This window comes from Athene noctua, chromosome 3, assembly GCF_965140245.1.
Source record: "Athene noctua chromosome 3, bAthNoc1.hap1.1, whole genome shotgun sequence".
In the NCBI taxonomy this organism is placed as follows: domain Eukaryota; kingdom Metazoa; phylum Chordata; class Aves; order Strigiformes; family Strigidae; genus Athene; species Athene noctua.
This window is the reverse complement of record NC_134039.1, coordinates 12,258,966-12,283,735: the sequence shown is the minus strand read 5'-3', so window position 1 is coordinate 12,283,735 and position 24,770 is coordinate 12,258,966. Positions and strand designations below refer to the sequence as shown.

The window sequence follows — 24,770 nt, the reverse complement described above, 5'->3', positions numbered from 1 at the left end:
CAGTGCAATCTCACATATCAGTAGCATGTTTTAATCATAGTTTTGGCTCATTCAAGAAATACATAAGAACAACTAATTTGAGTGTTTTAGTAAATCTGAAAGAACCTCTAAGATTTCTAGAACTATCTTCACCTGACCTCAGTGTTTAACAAACTTCATACACAGTAAATAGCAACAGTAAATGCTAAAGAATCACAGGAATTAATACACCAGTGCAGAAACTATGTTTGATTTTTCTTCTAAGTTTCTAATGCTCCCAGGATTTTAAGAAGATTATACTTTCAAGTGACACTGTCTACTTGGAATACAGTCAATTTAAAAAGAAGCAAAATGGATTTACATTCATTTCACATTCCTCAGCTTTCCTAATCCTTCTGACAATTTTTACAGTTTTAAGAACCTGGCTGCAGTAGAAGCAGCAAAGTTAAATACTCACAGAAGAAAACAATGTAAAAAGACTAATACAATGTATTTCCTTGAAACTTCCTTGCCTGTACTAATATTGGATAAAGTATTTCTTGACAAAACCTTGATTACTATGTTGATAAGCATTTACGTAATTTTTTTAACCAAGTTACTATAAAAACACATGCACTCAGGGAAGACAAAGGAAAAACTTTTTTGTTGTTGTTCTTTCAGAGTGGAACAAATTACATCTTCTAAAAACTGAATGTCAATGGCTGGAAGCCCAAATCTGTTTCATCTTTCAGCATAAGGACAGGAAGTAAGGTCACTGTCAGCTTCTAATTGAAAACATCTTCAAACCAGACTTCTGCTCTAGATCAGGATTTTATTCCGTGACATGCAATTTCTATTCAAATGTATCACAAGTTGGTCTCAATTCAGCACTAGCTCCAGTTTTAAATACTGACATCCACTGGAGAAGTTATCTAATCAGAATCCAATGCAGCTGATAAACAACAATCTTCCTTTTATTCAAAAAGTAACATGATATTAGCCCAGAAGAGCCTGCTACATAAATGCTTGAGCTCTGGCTACAAATAATGATGAACTAAATCATTGTGGCTTTGTGGTTGAGCAGTGCTCACTGCAATCTGCATAAATGAGGTGGAATTTATTTACAATAGAACTACAGGCCACAGGAAAAGGTGAGACAGGCTCAACATCTAATCGAGTTCGCACCCAGCTAGAAGAATAAACAGACCTCGCACCACCCTGCAGTATCAAACAATTGCCTTTAAATGAGGAAAGAACTCTTACTTGGAGAGTATCCACACACTAGTTCCATACACTATTGTCTGGGGAGCAAACAAAAGGAAACCCTTCTTCTTGTGTAAGAAATTATACCAGTTTGGTTTTCTTATTCAGTATGAAACACTCAATAGGAAATGGTCCAAAATGGTGTGAATTAAGAAAAAATATGCTGAAAACAAAACCTGTAGATTGTATCAATACTAAAGAAAAAACATCTTTTCCTGTACTGTCTACCTGTCTTATGTGACCATTTATTGTCAGCTGCATTTACAGTTCTCAAATACATCTTACCAGGCACTCGAGTTTTCTATTAAAACTGAGCCCAGCTACCCCTTTAGAAAATGCCCTATGCAAGTGCCTCAGTTCCTTCTGTATAGCTCTGGGGAAAGCGCTAAAGTGAGGATGCTCAAGTCAAATACACATAGGGAAACAAAAACCTCCAACTTCCCAATACCAGGCATCCCTCTTCTTACCACAGCACTTCTCTACTAGGCCTTCCATCACCAGTACCCTAATCCATATTCCCAATTTCACCCACTCCCACAGTGGCCCCAGCTCTTAGTGTTATCCTTGCTGTTCCTTATTTCAGAATCCTCCCAACCAAAGTTCCTATCCTCCCTCTCTTGCTCACCCTGCCACACCAACTGATTTCAGCTAAAGGGCACAAAGAGAGCTCCCCATTGTCTTACCTGCCCAGAAAAGCTTTGTCAGGACACATTCACTGCACAGGCCAGTTTCCCAGTCAACAGGTGGGGCACCTGCTCTCTCTCAGCTATTGAGGACCAGATGCTTTGCACTGTCCCTTCAACCCAGCCCCAGACATGTGCAGTACATACAACACAGGCAAGTAAAGGATTTGGTCTAGTGCTATTTATTTGCTCAGTCTCCCAATTACCTTGCATCAGTTAAGACCTCTTCCTTCCACCATCTCTCCCTTCACTAAGAGCAAAGGTAAATCCTAAATTCTGTGCCAAGATGAACAAGTTCTCAGCTTGCTCAACTATACATTTCATAGAAATATGAATAGCTTTGAGGACTAATACTGCCTCTCTTTCCATCCCATCTGTTAGATACATACAAATGCTAATAAATCAGTTGATGAATAAAGATATGAAGAATCACACCCACACCATTTACTTGTACCTGTCCTCTCAGTGATAATCTATGCAGTATTATAAAATGCTTAAGAAAATGAACTTGCACAGAGAGTAACTTAAATTAGTGTGTTCCTTCTGCCCATTATTACTAAGGATAAAGTCACTACAGCAAGGATTACAAAATATTCTTTGAAACCTCACAAACCTGTTAAGTCTAAAACCAGTCATTCAAAAGTTAGGAAGTATCATTACTAAGGCTACCTCTGAAATCCTAACTCAGCTTTTATCTGTACAACCACAGATTGTTTCTTCGCTTGAACAGAACACCAAAGTTTTCAGTAATGAACAGGTATCAGCCCCAATGTTGCAGTCTGCATATAAATTATATTATTTGTAGAATCTCACAAAAACAGAATTGCAAAATATTTCAGGTGGTCAACAACTCCGATGACAGATTGTATTATTGCCCCAAACCATGTATTTCAGGGTTTCATTATCCCCACTGTGAGAAAAATCAGCATTCAGAAAACATGTCTTGTTCACTGCAGTTCAAGTCTTTCACTTCTTTTCTTACTCAACATAAACAACCGCTTATTACACTTCTCTTTGTATTTACCTTCTATACATTTGAATAAAGTTCTGTCCACCTGCTTTTTTTGTTCTCTATCAGGCAGCCCTATACTTCTGCGATCTGAACTGTCCCCAGTAGCCTGTCTCTTTCCTGAAGGACAAGGTCCCATGCTAGACACAGCATTCCAGCTGGAGCTTTTCTGCCACTGAAGAGAATGAACAAGTTATTACACAGGATATGATAAAGACCATGTGTTCATGAGATCCAGTACCACTGTGATCCTGTTGAATCACATTCTGTTTGTGATGCACGATAAACACCAGACCCCTTCATACAGCACCGTTGCATTGTCTATTCCCCACCCTACAGCTGTGCAGGTTTTTCAGCTCCTTCAGTATGATACTATTATGCATGTTCCCTACTGAAAAGCATCTGGATTTTCAGGCACTTCTTTTACTATGTTTCCAGCATTCTTCCCATCTCCTCCCCTTCCCTGCTGGTGAATTTCAGCCTCTTGCCTCTATTTCATACCACAAGACTAGACACACTGCCTTGGCCAGATGGCTAAACCAATTCAAAAGTCTACACAGGCAATTAATTAATAGAAGAGAAGCCTCTCTAAATCAGAGGGGATAATGGAAGAGGACTAAAATGATTAGAAAACAGTTTGTGTGTGAAGAACAAACAGGTAGGGAATGTAGGCTGAAACTGCTAAAACTGAAAGCAAGCAACAAACATCAGTAACTATAAATACAAGTTATTTTTACAAAAATTTGATTAAACAAAATCCTGCTACACTGTCCACACTGATACAGCATAGTACATCTTCCCATCTATAAGGCTAGTTAACTCTCACTAAAAAAATCTTAATATGGTAAATGCACACTGTTAGACCACCACCTGTTACTTTTTATTTGCTTACAAATAGTTTATTTCTTACACTTCTGTGGATTCAAGTTCAGTAGACTGGTTCATCATGCACTGATCTTCACTGTTCTAAAGCTTTGGCTTTCTGATGAACTTCCCTTTTGTGCTCCCTGTTACTGCATCTGAACACTTCATACTGTTTTGAAAACCAAACAAGGAATTATGTCTAAGGAATTACATTTTACAAATGGTGAAATTAAGAAAGAACGTCAAATTCTGAGTGTCTAATCTGAAACACTAATGAGTATTTAGAATTAGAGACACAACATCTATTCAAGAACAACTCCCCTTGACTTCTTTGGCAGCTGCAAGCACTAAGCATTTCTGCAACACGGATCCCAGAGGTCTCACGTCCAGTAAACGAGGAACACACAGCTAGTGACCACCTGTGGGAGGCTCGGTTTAAGCAATTCACATCACCAAAATTCTGCAACAGCAACACAATTTCCTAGGAGAGCATTTAATTACATTAACAGTGAAGCCTTTATTCAAACTTTCCTGTCCCTCAACTCATTGAGGTGGGTTGACCCTGTCTGGACACTAGGTACCCACCAAAGCTACTCTACCACTCCCCTCCTCAGCTGGGCAGGGGAGAGAAAATATAACTAAAGGGTCATGGGTCAAGATAAGGACAGGGAGAGATCATTCAGCAATTACTGTCATGGGCAAAACTGACTCAACTTGGGGAAAATTAATTTATTGCCAATCAAATCAGAGTAGGATAATGAGAAATAAAGCCAAATCTTAAAAACACCTTCCCCCCACCTCTCCCTTCTTCCCAGGCGCAACTTCACTCCCAGCTTCCTCTACCTCCTCCCCCACAGCAGCGCAGGGGGATGGGGAATGGGGGTGGTGGTCAGTTCATCACACATTGTTTCTACTGCTCCTTCCTCCTCAGGGGGAGGACTCCTCACACTATTCGCTGGCGCCAGTGTGGGATCCCTCCCATGGGAGAAAGTTCTCCACAATCTTTTCAAGAGAGTCTTTCCCACGAACTGCAGATCTTCACAAACTGCTCCATCATGGGTCCCCCCTGGGGTCACAAGTACCACCAGGAAAACTGCCCCAGCATGGGCTCCTCTCTCCATGGGGCCACAGGTCCTACCGGGAGCCTGCTCCAGCACGGGCTTCCCACAGGGTCACTGCCTCCTTTGGGCATCCCCCTGCTCCAGCATCTGCAGATGGTTGGCACCGTTAACCTTCACAGGCTGCAGGGGCACAGCTGCCTCACCATGCTCTTCATCACAGGCTGCAGGGGAATCCCTGCTCCAGCACCTGGAGCACCTCCTCCCCCTCCTCCTTCACTGACCTGGGTGTCTGCAGAGTTGTTTCTCACATATTCTCACTCCTCTCTTCGGCTGCAATTGCTGTTGTGCAATTTCTTCCCCCTTCTTAAATATATTACCAGGGAGGCACTACCACCACTGCAGATGGGCTTGGCCTTCACCATCAGCAGGTCTGTCTTGGATCCAACTGGCACTGGCTCTGTCGCCACTGGGGAAGCTTCTAGCAGCTTCTCACAGAAGTCACCCCTGTAGCCCCCCTTCTAGCAAGGCCTTGCAGCGCAAACTCAATACACTCCATTTCACCCCTTTGAATATCTGCTACAAAAGGAGCAAGAGCTTCATTTGCTATCCAGCACCCATTTATCCCAGGAGCAGATCAGTTTTGTACACAATGCAATCAGGGTCCCTGTCTGTGTGTGGGTATGTGTACGTACAGATATTTATGTTCAGGTGCCTATATAGCTATAAATATTATGGATATACACTTTGTGATCGTGTGAGTATAGCTGTATCATAACTTACAGGCACAGAAGTTTAAAATTGTACAGATTATTGTAATGCCAGTATTTCCAATTTGCTGATTTTTGCCTTTGCAGTCCTCATATGCTGCTACAATTTCTGTGGAGAAAATTTTCCAGTTTTTAAAACAAACTCTGAAAAACACTTCTGTCACAAGGCTGAAACATGCACATTCACAAAATGTTCAAGGAGTAGCAGCAAATTATGATGCTCCTGGCTGAGAAAATGGCCAACACGCTTAAGTCCTGGGTTCTGTGCCAAAATCTGGAGAGTGTCCCAAAGCAGTGGGCACATGCTTGCCTGTTCCTCAGTTCCAAGCCTGATGCTGTGGCTGCATCCCTTCCAGTCTTGTCCCACTCCCTTACCCTCCCTATTTCCGATTCTTCTTTTCAAAACTATTTTTTGGAGGTTTATTATCCTTTTTTAACCTGAGTCCATCCATGTTTCCCAGTGTGCTTATCCTACTACCAGGCTGCACTGCTTCTTTCTTCTAGGATTAACTTCTGCATCGCAGTTTCCCTCATCCACAGACCTATTTCCCACTCCTGATCTAACGTCTTGCATCTTCATACCCCCCCCGCCAGTTCTCATTTCTTTCATCTCACAAACCTTCTTGCAATTTGTGTGTCTCTTTCCCTCCCACTCCTACAACTCCCAGGTTTCTGCAAACATCTCATCAACAAGCAGAACAGTGACTGGAAAAGATCCATAGACCCTTCTCTTACTCCTGCTGCTTAACTAGTGTGGGATGCTGATTAAGTTCCTTCCAAAAGCCTTCTCTTCACTTTCCCTCCTGGGCCTAATGCAATCAAGTAACACCACACAGCACCACACCACAAGGTGTGGTTCCCCTAAAGAAAGTAAAGCCCTCCATTACATAGCACAGACACATCCTTAACACAAGGCAGGCAGGTGCCATTTCTCAGTCCTAAAGCTTAATCCTGTTCCACTCCTGCAGCAGTTCAGACAGACTTCCACAGGGAAGGCCAATCTTTCACACATCATTCTGGGCTATGGAAAGCATGCTCCGTAAATCTGCCCAGGTGGCACATATACCCCCTGGTCAGTATTAATAGGTAAGTGAGGTTCCATGAGAATAGACTATATCCGAAGTTTTAGCAGTCAAAAAAAAAAAGCATCATCTCTATCTCAGTCATGTGCACCTAAATTCAGTTGTTACAAGCTTTTGAAGAAAATCACTTTCAAAGCAGCAGCAGAGAAAACACCCCTGTCAGATCTGCCAAAGTTTAACTGCATGCTCCAAAGCGTAAGGGTATTAAAGTTGCTCAGAAAAGAAGCTGGCAGAAGTCAAAGCAAAAACCATTGTTCTCCTCTTGCCTCAACATCAGAAGCTGAACTCTTTCAACTGACATTTTGCACAGAAAAAAAGCTTCAGCCCATAGGAAAATGCACAATTTTAAACATTTCAATTGAAACAGTTAAGTTTGTTCTCAACTCCACTGCAAAAGGGTAGTATTTCTTACAAGCATCTTATATCATCTTACAGCTTTAGTAAGAGCTAGCACAATCAGCTCAGTCTACCATTTTCCAGTATTTATTCTGTGCATTTTACATGCAATTAATCAGCGATGTAAGTACTGATGTTCAGTTGTACCTTTTCCCCATCTCATGTGTTGGGAAGAAGACACCACTAATCCATTGCTCTTATGAAAGGTTTTCTCCTCATCTTCCAAAACAGCTGTCTCCAATAACATCAACAGCTGAAAACACACCGCATATAGGGAGTGTCAATCAAATCTGTTATTGAGCTCATGTGTGTTTAGCAATCACTAAAGAAAAGCACAGAAATATATGACTCTTAGATTAAAAAAAGACAAGACATCACGCAACCCCAGAGCGTAAAACTAGCCATACTGACAAAGGCTCCATGAAAATGTGATTCTTATACATGAACCAAAAAAGAAATGAGGTCTGCATTGTTCATTTAATGATATCATTCAACTTTGCTTTGGGGTTCTAGGACAAAATTCGAAAGACAACTTGTGCCATTTCCTTATGGCTTTTTACTTATACATAGGTTCCCAGGACACACTCTATTTAATAACTCTTATGCTATTAGTGTTATTCATGCTGTATGCCACAACGGGCTGGGCTGGAGACACACTAGTAGTTAAGGACAACATCCATAATAACTCTTATGCAATGAGTGTTATTCATACTGTAGGCCACAATGGGCAAGGCTGGAGACACACTGGTAGTTTAAGACATCAGCCATAAACAGATTTACTTTCAAATGAAGGAAAACCATGTCTCCCACATTTGAAGTGAGACTGTATGATTAAGAAGCCTATTCTGCTTCACTTCTCTCCCAGGCAACTCCCCAAATACACACACTGTGAGTTGAGAAATAAGAACTGGGTTGTCAGAACCTGCCACTTAACACAATCATCAGCTTCCCAAGACCTCTTGGAAAAGATTTGTTTGCAGCAATAATCACTGCTCTTTAATGTGTCCAGTGCCTGAAATCTATTACCCAAGGTAGGCCAAAGCTGTTAAAGCCTACTTTGTTAAAGGCATGCTATATTTCAAGTCCCAGCCCTGCCTGAGAAAGTTAAGACCTTGCTTCACAGAAAACAAATGTCACTCACAAAACAGACACAACTGAACAAAAAGCTGCACTGTCCACTAGCTTGTTTAGCATTCTAAGTTCTTGAAAGAACATGCAAACAAAAAACACATTTCCTCTGGCAAGACTACAAGTGTAGCTTGTAGACACAAGGCTGACATAAATAAAGCAAGCACAGCACAGAAAGAAGTCTTAAAGGGAATCCTCCAACCAGATGGGTCTTCTGTGAAAATGAACTGGAAGCAAGCTTGACAAGCTGAACCGGCCACAGGAGACATGATGCCAACTCAAGTGTCTGCAACACACTCATGCAATTAAGTTGAATAAACAATATCCCATAAGGCAGCTACATCTGATTCCTTGGCTGACCTCTACAACCTGTCTTTGGTCCTCAAGTCTCAGAGGAGACTCACTGCAGGCTTTTCCGAGTCCCACACATAGCTCTCCTCTCTCCCATGAAAACAGCACAGCAAGGCAAGATAAATCCTCCTCATTGTCAGTTCCAGAGTTGCACAGATTGTGCAATGGAACAAAAGTGAAAACACAGCCTAGGCTGAGCAGTAAGACGTTCCCAGAGCCTGACCAAAGCCCTGGTTCACAGAGGTGCTCAAATGCATGCCTACCTTTAGCACACTAGCAGCCTATCCACATATTAAGAGTTCAGCATCTGCTTAATTGCAGAAGCTGAAGCCCTGATTCAGCGACATGTGACTTCAGTGGGAGCTGGATCAAGCATTCCAAAACCCAAGTTGATTTACTACTAAATTATCTTAAGTACATTCACTTTGCAAGCAAGTGGCTGTAACAGCCATTCCGCTCTTACTGTGTGTCTCTTCTGCATAACTCAAAGTTGTAGGAGTTTGCTCTTGCTGTTCCTAAACTGGTCAAGACCAAATAGCACTGAAAACCAAATGAACTGCACCCAAGAGAGATACTCAAGGAGCTGTAAATCTGGTGAGCAATTAAGTGAATGTTGTCCAAGCCCACTGCACATGACCAGTACACATCTCTTCTGTTACACACCAGCCATTATACCATCAAAACATTTCAAAGCTAAAGAAAATATTAGGATAAAGGCTGTGTCCTAATAAAGATTATGGGCCCAAAACAGAGAAATCAAATTCCTGTCATGCTTTTAATAAAGCATTTCATCCTAACCAAAAAGGAACAAAATATTCTTGTTTTCTGCAACCTGTGGTCTTTAAAACTCTGTGATCAATGGACTGTTTCTGAGATGTCTAGCAAAAAGCATCCTCTGAAGAGCAAGTTTGTTCTTATTATACTAAAGTTCATTGTACATGATTCACATACTCAGTGGAAAGAGAAAACATAGAGGACTCGCAAATGGAAATAGCTCAAAGGCTCCTGCCCTAGACCGAGCAGGAAAGCATCGCTTTGGGCAAGATCTGTTGCCTCTAAGTGCTCTCTTACAGCAGCCCAAACACTAAGTTACATAACATTTCTACCACTGCTTTTAAAGTTATACAAGAATGCACAGTAATCACACAAAAGTTTACAGAAATACACACCAATGTTTAATTAAGAACTACTAACTATTAGACAAACAATTAAACAAAAGCCTTCACTGACTTACTGTGAAGATCTAGAAAAAGAAACCTGGCCATTTCAATCTCAAAGAGGCAAAAACACCCAAGCAAATCTCCAACTTACAGCCTTCTCCTGTTAGTATGCAAAGCCTGTTCTATTTAAGAAAAAAAAAAATCTCTGAAGCTTACTAGAAATTACCAACTTTTGTGTAGGCTTGAAATGGAACATCTCTGGTTGGCTATGAGGGGACATAGAGCAGATCGTAACCTCCCTGAAAAATTAAGTGCTCACCAACAAAACAGAAACTACTTTCTTGAGTGGAAATAAAGTATTATTAAAAAGATAAACATGTTTTGTAACAACAAGGTTTCTTAAGTACCAAACAATAAGCACCACGATGCTTGTGTTTAAATAAGAGTCAACACTAGTTGGTCCACTTCATTAAATAGGTTCATACAGGTTCTCCTCACTCCTTACCACTTACTGATGTTGATAAAAGTGTATTACTTTATACCACCTGTTATCTACCAGAAAGAAAACCTATAGTCTCTGTAAAACTGTCCATGAAACAGCAGTTGTTGCATTTTTTAAAAAAAAGTATTAAAGATGAACCAAGTGCTATGGAAGCAGAACCAAATTAGGTACCTTTGTGATTAAACTGCTTAACTACAGACTAATTTTGATGTCTAGAGCCACTAGAGAAAAGAGACAAAAAAGGGGTCACTGATGCCCGGCTCTTTTGAAACATCTACTGAACATACACGAGCCTCTGAAGCCCCAACAGTTCCCTGCACACACAACTCACGCCACGGCTGTGCTCGGGAAGTCGCATTGTGCGTTTCGAGGGGCTCCGACACTTCCCAAGTGGAAAGGTGAAGGAGAACCAGGTGCCGCCACCGCCTGACACGGGGCACCCCCACACGCCGCGGGACCTCCGGGAGAAGCGGGGGGGGGGGGGGGGGGGGCGGGGGGCGGCCGCTGAGCGGGCGACCACCGGACGCCCCACACGCCCCAAACACCGTGTCCCCGAGAGGCCACCAGCACCCCCTCCCCACAGCGGTTCTCTCCTTCGCTGACACCGAACGGGTCCCTCCGCCCCCCCCGCGTTGGGGCTGCCCACGGCCGCGCTGTGGCTGCGAACAATGCGCGCGTTTTCTGGCGGGGCTCCCCAGCGGCGCCGCGCGCAGAGGCGGCCCCCGCCCGCCGGCACCGCCGCATTGTTACCGGCGCCGCCTCCCCCCGCACGCGCCCGATAACGGACACCGGGGACGGCCGCCCCGGGCGGCAGCAGCGGCCGATCCCCCCCGCCCCTACCCCGCACACCTGCCGCCGGCCCCCTTTGTTCCCTTACCTGCGGCGGGCGAGCCCCGCAGCGCCGGCACGGCGAGCAGCAGCGGCAGCAGGGCGGGCAGCGCCGGCCGCCACCGCGCCGCGGCCACCACGAAGCGTGTCATTCCCTCCATGGCACGGCACGGCTCGCCGCGGCCCGGCGTCAGGTCATCGCGGCGCCCCGCGTCCCCCCCCACCCCGCGGGCTGAAAGGGCTGGGCGGGCTCGGCGGCTCCTCCCGGGCGCATCCACCGCCGGCGGGGCTGGGACGCCCGGTGGCGGCGGGGGGCCCTCCGCAACACCCCCCCCCCCCACCCCGTGAGGAGTATTCACGGGGGCAGCGCCGCGGCGCCGGCCGCCTCCCAGCAGCGGCGGCGACGGGGCGGGAGCGGGGCCCGCGGGCGGGGAGGCGGAGGGGAAGCCCCCGCGCTGCGGGACAGCGGGGCTCCTCGCCCGGGCGGCTACGGCTCTTCACGTGGGAGGCGGCGGCAGTCCCGACCCGGCCGCCCAGCGCCCGCTCTCCTCTCTCCCTCCCTCCCCGCCGGCGACGCGCTAACCCCGGCAGAGCGCGGCCCGCGGCGGCGGCGAGCGCAGCGGGGCCGCCCGCCACCTGCGCGCGCCCCGCCGTCCGCGTCTGCGCGGGGGCGCGCCCGCCCCGCCCCCTCCGCCGCGCGCGGGCGGGCGGGGGCGGGGGGGAGGAGCCAAGACCCCCCCGCCTGCTCCCCGGGGGGTGTGAGTGGCGGGGCGGGCCCAGCAGGCTCCGCCCCCGCGCGTGGCCGGCCCGCGGGGCCCCGCCGCCCCTCCCTACGCCCCCCCCCCCCCCGCTTCCTCCGCCCGCCGGCCGCGCGGCGCCGGCCGCCTCCTTCCCTCCTCCCTCCCTCCTTGCCTCTCTCCCTCCTTCCCTCCTCCCTCCCTCCTTGCCTCTCTCCCTCCTTCCCTCCTCCCTCCCTGCCTCCCTCCGCACCCCGTCTCCTCAGAAGGGGTGTGGGAGCGGGTCACCCAAGAGCCGCCCCCCCACCAGCGGGAAGTGCTGAGGGCCCGGTTGGCTCCTCGGCGGCTGCTGGTACCTGCTCCTGACCGGGGCGGCCCCGCGTGGGGCATCCCTGTTTCCTGCCTGTGCTCCACCGTGGCAGAGCGAGGCCGGAGGTCCCGTCCCTCAGCCCGCTGGCCAGGCCGAGGGGTACCCGGGGACAGGCCCTGGCTTCCCACAGCCTGCTCGCGGAGTGTTGAGGGGATGGAACAATAATAAAGGACCAAGCGGAGAAGGAGAAGGCGCAGCGATGAGGGCATAGCTACGTGGCAGGACATCCGCGCAGCATTGGCGTTGCTTGAGGGGATAGCAGGCACAAAGGCAGGGGAGACTTTCACCTCAGGGCTCCTCCTGAGCCCAGCTCTCCTCAGGGCCATGGGTGAGTCCGACAGTCACTGAGGAGCACCGGCAACAGCTGGGAAAAGGTCCCACCAGAAAGTGAGCTGGGTCACCTAGCTTCCAGCTGCACTCACAATAAAAAGGACTATCGCTATATCAGGGGGCTTCCTAATGTTGTTCTCAGCACACATTGGTCACAACAGATAGACCTCGCTCCCAGAGAAGGATGGAAGAGTGAAGGATTCATCTTGCTGACATACAGAAATAAAGCGATACCCATAAGCTTTAGCTGTACATCACTCGGCGCACTTCACAGCACAGTATCGCACAGACAGCAAAGGAAAATAATGCATGGCAGGTCCTTGGAAATGTAAATAAGCAAGGCTGAAATCAGCCAAACTACATCAACTGAAGATGTGGCTCAATTTAGACAGAGTGAGTAAGGGGAGAGCGTGACATCTGAAAAACCTCCCGGCTTTAGGTTAGACGTTTTCAGGGTCAAAAGGTCCACGGATGTGCTGTCTTTGGCGAGGTATCAGAGGCAGTCACTATGATGAGTATTTCAGGCATTCTAGCACGAGACCTATACTTTCATTCTAAAAGTCTCAGTCAGTACGATATAATTTTCTTTCATTTTGTACAGTGGAGAGATGTTTCACAGAAAATTTCATGGGTGATTACAACCTATATCTTAAAATGAAACTAAAAATTTGAGCTATAACATCCCATGCAAAGATGTTAAACATTGCAAAAAGACCACAGTGGGACAAAAAAAACCCCCACAGTTTTCAAAACATCTAACAAAAACTGAATGCAGAAAAACTTGTATAACACCCACTGTGGGTTATTTTTTTTTTTTTACATGACCAAGTAAAAAACAAAATCAAGGCCTGGAGATTGTTTCTGTTACATTAAATTGCTGATAGAAAGAAGTATGTCTTTGATATTCCTTTATATTTACTAAAAAAATTGAGATTTCTGTTTCCCAGAACACATTAGGAATCAAACAGCATTTTTTTTTGCCTGGTTGCCAGTCCCATGAAAACAGCTTAGCTCCAAAGAGCATTAATTAGATTTTTTTTATATCTAGGTAGCCACCATTTGTGGATACGTGCCATGTTATGTAATTCCTTTCTGCCATCTCTCTCAGTTTCTCTCGTCCTTCCCAACCCCTTTTGCAGCTCTGCAGTGCAGGCTAAAAAATAGCCACCAAAAGCTTAAAAAACCCACTTCACTCCAATATGCCTTCATTGTAAGCAGCAGTGTGCGCCCATGTTGGCACTGGAGTGTGCAGTTACATACTCTTTCTGTTTGCAAAATGTGGTTTTCCTTTTAAAAAGCTAACCCTCAGAAGTATTCAGTAAGTGAACAGGAATCCATCCCTGCTTCAGGTTCAGTGGGAGCTTTGGCAGTTAATACTTAATTTCAAAACATATTTCAGATGCTGCCTATCACCTCCTTTGCTGAAAGATACCACATTACATCGTTGTCCTAACAGTACCTCTAGTAACAGAGCACGTAAGGCTGTCTGTAGTACATTTCAGATTGCCTGTAGATAATCTGTTTCACCAAGATGCAAAGGTAACTTCACAGACTAAAGTGTGAGACGACTTCTCTCACATTTCTGAGATGTTACCCGTAATGAAATCCACCGCAACTGCTAACTCATTCACTGTCTCAGCTAACACGATTTCCTGCTCCAGTTCCTGGAGTTCAGTTCACGAAAATAATCTTCCTATCTTGTGTTTGAGTTCACGTTCCCCAGTTTCTGTGTCTGTTGAGACCCAACTGGTATTTATGTTATTTCCCCGCTTCCTGAGCTAATTTAAGAACTGTCACATTTGATCGCATATTCTCTTATCCCTTGCAATTTCACACGTTCCACCAGACACCTCCAAATTAAACTCCGGTTGTTAAATAACAACCGGCATTGAAAGGGGAGCTGCGAGGCAGCTACCTGTTATGCTACAGTTCACTCCCTGTTTTGGTCTGCTGTTTCCCAGAAAGTGTGAAGGAATTTCACCAGTCACATGATCCTCTGTCCTGCTTAGCTGCCTCTTTCAGTGGAGCCATGCTCTGGGGTGATGCTTTTGCAATTGTAGCTCCTACTCCCCTTAATGTTAGTTAACTTTCGTATCTCTATACTTTGTTTAGTTCCTTTAATTCTTTTTGTAAGCCTCTTAGTTCCCCCTTTTTCCTAGAAAGCCTCATCATATGTGGTAACCTGATTGACATTTACTTCACCCATTTGCCTTGATCATAGAATCATAGAATAGTTTGGGTTGGAAGGGACCTTTAAAGGTCATCTACTCCACCCCCCCCTGCAATGAGCAGGGACACCTTCAACTAGATCAGATTGTTCAGAGCCCTGTTGAACATGACCTTGAATGTTTCCAGGGATGGGGGATCTACCACCTCTCTTGGAAACCTGTTCCAGTGTTTCACCACCCTCATAGTAAAAAATATAAATATATAAATTTATAGAAATATAAAGAACTATATAAATATTTCTTCTGTATATCCAGTCTGATTTTACCCTCCTTTAGTTTAAAACCACTAGCCCTTGTCCTATCATAACAGGCCCTACTAAAATGTCTGTCCCCATCTTTCTTATAGGCCCCCTTTAAGTATTGAAATGACACAATAACGTCTCCCTGGAGCCTTATTTTCTCCAGGCTAAACAACCCCAACTCTCTCAGCCTTTCTTCAGAGGAGGGGTGTTCCATTCCCCTGATCATTTTCATGGCCCTCCTCTGGACCCACTCCAACAGGTCCATGTCTTCCCTGTGCTGAGGGCTCCAGAGCTGGACACAGTACTCCAGGTGGGGTCTCACCACGGCAGAGTAGAGAGGCAGAATCACCTCCCTTGACCTGATGGTCATGCTTCTCTTGATGCAGCCCAGGATATGGTTGACTTTCTGGGCTGCAAGAGCACATTGCTGGCTCATGTCCAGATTTTCATCCACCGAACCCTCAAGTACTTCTTGGCAGGGCTGATCTCAATCCCCTCATCCCCCAACCTATATTGATACTGGCTGGGGATTGCCCCAACCCATGTGCAGGACCTTGCACGTGGCCTTGTTGAACCTCATGAGGTCCATGCGGCCCCACTTCTCAAGATTGCCAGGTCCCTCTGAAAGGCATCCTGTCCCTCAGGCATGTCAGCCACACCATGCAGCTTGGTGTCATCCGTAAACTTGCTGCAGGCGCACTTGATCACACTGTTTATGTCATTTATGAAGATATTAAATAGCACTGGTCCTAGTACAGACCCCTGAGGGACACCACTTGTGACTGATCTCTATCTGGACACTGAACTGTTGACCACTACCTTCGGGATGCAACCAGCCAAACAATTCCTCATCCACTGAACAGTGCACCCATCAAAGCCATACCTTCCAGAGAAGGGTGCTGTAGGGGACTGTGTCAAAGGCCTTACAGAAGTCCAGATAGACAACATTCCCTTGTCCACTGATGTAGTCACTCCATCATAGAAGGTGACTAGGTTGGTCAGGCAGGACTTGCCCTTGGTGTAGCCATGCTGGCTGTCTTGAATTACCTCCCTGTCCTCCATGAGCCTTAGCATAGCTCCTAGGAGGATCTGCTCCATGATCTTCCCAGGAACAGAGGTGAGGCTGACAGGTGCTTGGTTCCCAAGATCATCCTTTCTACCTTTGTAACAGTGGGTGAAATGTTTCCTTTTTTCCAGTCACCAGGGACTTCACCTGACTGCCATGACTTTTCAAATATCATGCAGAATAGTTTGGCAACTCCATCAGACAATTCCCTCAGCACTCTGGGCTGCATCTCAACAGGACCCATGGATTTATGAATGTTCAGGTTCCTCAGGTGGTCACGAACCTGATCTTTTCTTACAGTGGGAGGGACTTTGCTCCACCAGTTCTTGCCCTGCGGTCCATCCACAACCAGGGCAGAAGTTATCTATATGTATTTGGCATCTTTGTAGCAGCAGACTTACGATTTTATGACCAACTACAGGGCTTTTTTCTCCGGCTTCCCTTTATATAGCCTTCAGCTATTTCTTCAGTACACTTCTCATCTACCAGAAAGTCCTGACTACAGCAGGAATCCTGACAAAAGATAGGTTTTTGGTTACAGCTTCAAGTACATCTCAGCCTGTACTTCCCTTTGCGCTTTCACAGAATCACAGAATCATCTAGGTTGGAAAGGACCCTAGAGATCTAGTCCAACCTCTCACCTAGCACAGTTCCCACCTACAGCATATCCTTAAGCTCTAAATCGACCCTACTCTTGAACACCTCCAGGGATGGGGACTCCACCACCTCCCTGGGCAGCCCATTCCAACACCTAACAACCCCTTCTGGAAAGAAATGCTTCATAATATCTAGCCTGAACTTTCTCTGGCACAACTTGAGGCCATTCCCTCTTGTCCTGTCGCTTTCTACTAGGCTAAAGAGGCTCAAACCCAGCTCTCTGCAGCTTCCTTTCAGATAGCTGTAGAGGGTGATAAGGTCTCCCCTCAGCCTCCTCTTCTCCAGACTAAACAATCCCAGTTCCCTCAGCCATTCCTCATAGGACATGTGTTCCAGACCCTTGACCAGCTTTGTAGCCCTTCTCTGGACATGCTCGAGTAACTCAATGTCCTTTTTGTCGTGAGGGGCCCAAAACTGAACACAGTAATTGAGGTGTGGCCTCACCAGCGCCAAGTACAGGGGCAAGATCCCTTCCCTGTCCCTGCTGGCCACACCAATCCTGATACAAGCCAGGATGCCATTGGCCTTCTTGGCCACCTGAGCACACTGCTGGCTCCTGTTCAGCTGGCTGTCAATCAACACCCCCAGGTCCCTCTCTGACTGGCAGCTCTCCAGCCACTCCTCCCCAAGCCTGTAGTGCTGCTGGGGGTTGTTGTGGCCCAAGTGTAGCAAAAATGATAGAATGATAGACAGTGGCCTGGCGAGCACCCCAGCCAGCTCCTTCAGCACCCTCGGGTGTATCCCATCCAGCCCATAGACTTGTGTGTGTCTGTGTGATGCAGTAGGGCACTGACTGTCTCCTGGATTGCAGGGGGTCGTTCTCCCAGTCTCTGTCTTCCTGCTGAGGAGGCTGGATTTCATCGATACAACTAACCTTGTTATTAAAGACTGAGGCAAAGAAGGCATTAAGCACCTCAGCCTTCTCCTCGTCACTTGTTACCAAATTTCCTCCTGCATCTAGCAGGGGATGGAGACTCTCCCTGGACTTTCTTTTGCTACTGACATACATATAGAAACTTTTCTTGTTATCCTTGATTGCAGAGGCCAAATTAATTTTCATCTGGGCCTTAGACCTCCTGATTTCTGCCCTGCATAGCCTCACAGCCTCTCTGTAATCACTGTGAGTGGCTAGCCCCTTCTTCCAAAGGCTGTAAACTCTCCTTTTCTCCCTGAGTTGCAGCCAAAGCTCCCTGTTCAGCCAGGGTGGTCTTCTCTGGTGTCGGCTTCTCTTAGAGCACCTGGGGACCGCCTGCTCCTGAGCCATTAACACTTCCTTCTTAAAGAGTGCCCAGCCTTCCTGGGCCCCTATACCCTTCAGGAGAGTCTCCCAGGAGATCCTTTCAAGCAGGTGCCTAAACAAGACAAAGTGAGCCCTTCTGAAGTCCAGGATGTCAGTCCTGCTTAGCTCTCTCCTGACCTCTCTAAGAATAGAGAACTCTATTATTTCACGATCGCTGTGCCCCAGTCGGCCTCCAACCTCCATGTTGTCCACCAGCCCTTTGTTCACAAAGAGGAGATCCAGCAGGGCACCTTCTCTGGTCAGTTCTCTCACCAGCTGCATCAGGAATTTGTCTCCCACACATTCTAGGAATCTCCGGGACTGGTCTCGTTCTGCTGTGTTGTATTTCCAGCAGATGTCTGGGAAGTTAAAGTCGCCCACAAGAACAAGGGCAAGCGATTGTGAGATTTCACCTAAGTGCCTATAAAATATCTCGTCCACCTCTCTGTTCTGGTTGGGTTGCCTATAGTAGACTCCTACTACAACATCTGCCCTGTTGGCCTTCCCCCTGATTCTAATGCAAAGACACTCAACCCTGTCTTCACTACACCTGTGCTCGAAGCAATCGTAACAGTCCTTAACATACAGAGTCACCCCACCACCTCTCCTTCCCTGTCTGTCCCTCCTAAAGGGCTTGTAACCATCAATTGGGACACTCCAGTCATGGGAGACATCCCACCATGTTTCTGTAATAGCAAAAACATCGTAATTTTCCTGTTTCATCACGGCTACAAGCTCCTCCTGTTTGTTACCCATGCTGTGTGCATTGGTATACATGCAGTTCAGATGGGCCAATGTTTTGCCCCCTTCCCCCTTCAAATCTAGTTTAAAGCTCTCTCAGTGAGCCCAGCTAACTCCTGCCCCAAGGTCCCCTTCCCTCTCCGGGACAGGTGCATCCCGTCTAATGTCAAAAGATCAGGTGCCCTGTATACCAACCCATGATTGAAGAATCCAAAACCCTGATGGTAACACCAGTCTTGGAGCCACCCATTCATCTGCTGAATTCTCCTGTGATCTGCCTCATCTATCCCCCCAACCAAAGGGATGGAGGAGAACACAATTTGTGCCCCTGACCCCTTAAGCAGTTTTCCCAAGGACCAGAAGTCTCTCTCCATTGCTTTAGGCCTTCTCTCTCCTGGCGATGTCATCACTACCTACCTGAAAAACCAGGTGAGGGTAGTAATCCTTCGGTCTCACTAAGGTAGGGAGTGTTGCTGTGAGGATGCGGGCCCCAGGAAGGCAGCAGACTTCCTTATGAAGCGGGTCTGGTCTGCATATGGGGCCTTTGACACCCCTTAGAGTGGAGTCACCCACTACAATGACTGTTCTGGGGTTCTTTTCAGAGCTGGTTTTAATACCTGGTCTGAAGTGACCTGGCCTTGGTGGACCTTGGTCTTCTTTGTTTGCCTCATTTTCTTCCTCCTTCTCTTATTTGTTCAAAAGTTCCAGGGCCCCGAATCTATTGTGAAGGGGCACCATGGAGGGTGAGGGAGGTGGGGAGAGGATTTTCCTCTTTAGACTGGGTCAGTGCATCCTCACCACCTTCTCTCTCTCTGGTCCTTTTCACCTATTGCAGATTCACAGATAAAAGGTGCTACAGAATAACCAGCAGGAACTTCAACTCAGGTATGCCTCAAAGGGATGACATTCTGGGATTTGTGGTGGAGGCTATGTTTTTCCTTTCCCTTTGGAACAGCAAAAATACCCCAAACCACCTTATATGCTTCTAACAAGTATCTTAAGTTCAAGAATGACATAATAGCAATATTAAAACCAACCAAACAAAGATCCATAGAAGACTTAGATTCTACTAAAACAGAAATCTGAGGAAATGCGGCAAATTTTGCTAGGAAATTAATATAGGCCGGAAATCCTGGAATCTGTGGCTCTCACAAGCTTCCCTACATTGTCCCTTGCAAACTCACAAAGTGAAACTAGCTATAATTTTAACTACATTTTACTCTGTAGCTTAAGTGCATTCATCACAAGAAGTAACTGAGTTGGAAGGTGAGAAATTATCTTTCCTATGGTACTCTTTTGTAGTATGGATAGAGATATTAACTCCCCCTGCTTAAGGGGAGAGTAGAAGTAATCTTTTGTAACAGTGTGGCTTGCAAGGGTTATTTACTTACAGCTGAATGACTTCCCATTGCATATACACCAGGAAGTTTTTGACATTACTGAGCTTTCCACTACAGTGACAGCTACTCTGATTTATCACTGGGGCAAGACTGAGGATGCAAAAAAATCAAAGGCTGTGCAAAGTATGATTAGATTAATGATGACAGGCTCCACCTGGAAACCGAGAGCTTGTTTTGTGAAGGATGAAAGAGGAAAAAAAACCTGTGACATTTTGAATAGAAACCTCACAAATGAACACACACGGGGGGACATTTGGAAGCTGAAACCTCAGCAGTGGAAGTGAGCACCCACACTGCAATGACAGAAACAAGAGCGTCTTCAGAAGGCTCTTTGTGGAAGTGCTCATTTCTTCTTGCCCGGGTTTTGCTGGAAGGGAAGGTGTGACATTAGACCCTCTTACAAACCGAAAGTACTTTCCAATCATTTTGTTTTTCATAAAGTTATGTAATACTCATATCTGGAACACCGTTCCTCAAAACTGCACTTCAAAACACTGTTTCAGACATGCTGAAGTGAATGGGAGACCATCAATATTATTTCCAGTGGAACCAGACAACTGCTCAGTAATCTAACATGCAGTTATTACTGGTTTGGGACTCAGTGACCAGAGCTGCTGAAGATATTTTTTGCTTTAGTGAACAATATTTATATTTAAAAAAAAAAAACAAAAAACCCCAACAAAACAGAGGATTTTTTTCTCCTGCTCTTTTGCTGCTGAAATTTGTGAAGAAAAAGATTCTTTTGTGAATGTTTCCAACTTGCTGAACTACCCATTGAAAAAAATGTTCAAAGCAAGAGGTCCTAGCTTGGCTTTGTGAAGACCTTCAGACAGTTTGTTAGGCTATTCCCAATGCTCTCAGACATCTAGTTTTTTTACCAATACTTGTGTCTAAGGAAGCAGAGAGTGCTTTTTTCATTACAGTTTTTCTTTTACTCCGACAGCTGTGTGCTGTGAAAAGTTGCACGTATGTAAAAAAGACATAAAAAAGACTCAAACCATTTACAGATCAATACAGCCCAGTCTCGTGCACTTTCATTCTACTTCTCAACTCTCATACTTCACTCGATCCAAACTTGTGCTCTAGGTTACTTCTGCCCTGCCCCTTTTAACTAACTGATGAAGTACAGTAGCAACAGCTGCTGGCACCAAAAGAGAAAGGAGCCAACTTCAGAAGGCCAGACTAGCAAAACAGATCAGTTTGTTCTAGAAAGTACAGGGAAGGTACTAGAAAGTATGCTTTCTAGGTTAAAAGGTGAAAGAAAAATCCAAACTTCATTAGGATATAGAATTTTGTTCTTGTGTAGTTTAACAGGATAGTCTCATGTGGTCTCATGTTGTAACGGTGTAAAATGCAATATTGGGAACTGGCAGCAGGAATGCCCACACAAATACCAGATTCTTCCTATGTAAAAAAGGAAAAAGGCAAGAGATGCATATATGTTGTGTTTTCAATTCTGAGCTGCTAAGCTGGAGAAATACATGGAGGTAACTCAGAGAAATAGCCTTTTATAAATAGAGTTGCCTAATAAATTGCTTTTTCCACATTTTCCAGTACAGATTTCATTGAGACATTAGAGATACTGGCCAAGTGCATCTCTATTTTGCTGAAAGGCTTGTCATCTTTTTGCAAATACCTTAGGCTATTTGTTTAATCCAGTTCCTAGACTTCTGGCAATAGGTCTGCAACAAATGTCTCTGATATACACCTTCATACTCTTCCTAAGAACGGTTACTTTGATTGCCTCTCTGACTCCTTCACTTTCATCACCTGCCAAAACCTTTTACCTCAAATTCCCATCTCACCAGTTCTTCTGAGGCAACACGATAGAATAAATGAGCTTAGTATTGTTCCTCCAGTGAAGAGGTATGTAGTTCTCTGAGCCGATAGTCTTTTTTCCTTCATATCTTGCCACCAATCTTGACCTTAACTGCCCCATTTTGTTCATAACGTAATGTTTTATAACACATAGACATACCATATTCAGAAATTATTGCACCGCAGACATATTTTGCCCTATCAAACTATCCTTCATCCATATACACTGAGAAACTGAAAATAATTCCATCTATACATAGATAACTTACCATAAAAATAATACATTTCAAGCTACTGTAGCATTGATTATGACAGCAATTAGATTATTTATCTGCGTTACAGAATAACACACAAAAGGTGAGCAAGAGAGATCTTGTCTGTTGTAGTTTTGGAACTTAAGAGAAGTAAATTTTAAGTACAGTGAATTTATTATAAAATATCCTTGGTAATCCCATCTTAAACAGAGTGCTCACTGAAAAGGTCACTAACACATACATCCATATTACTCTGCCCACAAAACAGAATCAACAAACGTTCCTGCCACTTTATGCAATGTCAATAAATACTTCCAAAATATATCCAGACCTTGCAAAATCCTCCCCCACATCTGTTTCCAATCATCACTTCATAATTCAGGGTATATCTCCCATTCCGGAAACCATTTGGACTTCATATAAAAAGATAAGGCTTCCTCCTGTCTGGCCCCGATATAGTTTATATCAAAGATAAATCAAATGCTATCCTAATTTATATAATGAACAAGGAAGATTTGCAGGTTTTGCAGACTCAAGGATTAGTGTTTTTTGGAAAGTAAGAATAAGAAAATGAGGCAATAGGTAGATGCTTTGCCAGATTTTAGTGGGAGCAGCTGTAATGAACATTTTGAAAATCTTGCCCATGACATTCACCTCTAGTGAGTTTTGCTCCTGCTCACAGCTGCTAGTAGCTTGATCTTCCTGAGATAAACGCTGTAACAGCCTTTTTCCCTTCCCTCAAATTTACTTTGGTTTCCTACTGCTGATGGTTTCTAGTGCCTCTAAAAGTTACAACCCCAGGATCCCTCCCATTCAATACCTGCCACAAAACACCTATACTTCTGTTGTCTACTCTTTTTTCTTCATTCACATTTGTCTTCCTGCAGTCTTTCCACCTTTATGTTACCATAAAGACCTTTTCTACCCATGTTGCTTCCCCATCTCTCAGTGAAATGTCACCATCCAGGTCTCTGTAAAACAAGAAACTTATTTTACATGACTCTACTTCAGGCCCAAATTGTGTGATTCCTAAACCACGTTTCACATTCTTTTCTTCAACCAGCATTGTCCCCCACCAAACACCCTTGTTTAGCATTGAAAACTGCAGCTGGAGTGATGCTACTTCCATTACTTTTTTTCTTTTCTGAAAGTAGAGCTTACAAACCCTGCCTGCAAACCAGGATCCTGCTGTATCAAACTCAACAGGCACAGAACAAAGGAAGCCAGAAAAGATGGTCCTTGTCTGTCTCTACAGAATAGCCAAAGTACAAATCCTGGTTTTGGAGCTGGCTCATTCAGCTTTGCCTCAGGGTTATTTGCACCACGGTGTGTCACAGCACAGCTGTGCCCTAAGTAAAATTTAAAAGACCCTACAGACTTGTGACTGTCAGACATAATAGAGACATAAAACACTTGAAAAGGTTTAATTGTCAATAAAAAGAAGAGTTTGTTAAGGGCAATATTTGAAAGATAAATAACCCAAAAAAGGCAAACCTGAGTCAGAAACTCCAGATGAAATTTCTGTCAGTGGGATACAATAACATGGAAATCACTCTTCACGGACAGCAACAGAACCCTCCTCTTCTGGAATTTTAAGGCTCACATAGATTGGGCACAGGGCAGAATCCAGGGAACAACATTAGATGCCATGAAAGGCTTACTCCACTGCTAAATTCAGTCACAGAGAAATGAGCTGAAAGCTCTGGTGTTACTAAGGTACCTCTTATTCACAGCTCAGCTGTCTTTTACATTTACATTCATTACAGGATGCTGACGTGGTGTTTTCTTCAGTACTCTGATAAGGATTTTAGGCTGAAAAACACTAGTCAAGAGATTGAATTACTGACACAAATGCATTCATTGGTTATTTGAATATTATCATATTCTATGTGCATCACAGAAATAATTAAAATTATTTCTCTTTCTTCAAAAATGAGAAAAGACAGGCAAATCAGAAAATTGCCTCCGCACCCCATAGAGACATTAGTGACACAGGCATTTGCCCCAGCAGTCCAGTGAGTCATGTGTCTGGCACATGCTCCTGAGCAGCCAAGTCTTCAATAAAGATAAAAGCATGACTAATTGCAGTCTTCCTTCTTAGGTGCCACGGCAGTAGGCATTAGCCAGACTGAGCTCAAAGCATTAGAGTAATTAGCCTGAGTCAGTGGTGGGCCAGCATTTGTCTGGGCTGGTGTTGTGTGGTCCAAAGCCACCTCTAAAACTGCCCTCTGTATATACTCATTCCAAATACCAAGGATGAGTCCCAAGGGTGAATGCAGGGTAAAAAGTAAAGACCAAGAAACTGAGACGAAGGAGGATTTGGGACATCTCTCCTGATAATGTTTTTGCTTAGCTAGGGGAAAGCCACAGGACAGAGTAATCCTTTCCCATGGAAGAAGTTATAAAGGCATGAGCTGCACCTACCGCTGACATTTGGTTAGGAGAGCTACTGGAGCGAGCAGCTGCAAGTTGAGCCGAAACTCCTTCCTTCTCCAGTTCTTTTTGGTGATATTTTATGCAACGTTAAATTAAGGTCAGATAAAGGACATGTTAGTAATGTCCTTGCCAGTGAAAACCACAAGTTAACTATTAAATT

General features: G+C 45.1%; 1 protein-coding gene across 3 annotated transcripts in view; it reads right to left on the bottom strand.

Annotated features, from left to right (window-relative positions):
• KIAA1549 (KIAA1549 ortholog) overlaps positions 1–11,614 on the bottom strand; it is a 151,789-nt gene extending 140,175 nt beyond the window's left edge. For all 3 annotated transcript variants that reach the window (XM_074901989.1, XM_074901990.1, XM_074901991.1), the window contains exon 1: positions 11,102–11,614. In XM_074901989.1, the coding sequence (XP_074758090.1) occupies positions 11,102–11,213 (112 nt within the window). In that variant the 5' untranslated portion in view covers positions 11,214–11,614. The remainder of the gene's footprint in view (positions 1–11,101) is intronic.
• Positions 11,615–24,770: the final 13,156 nt, after the last annotated feature.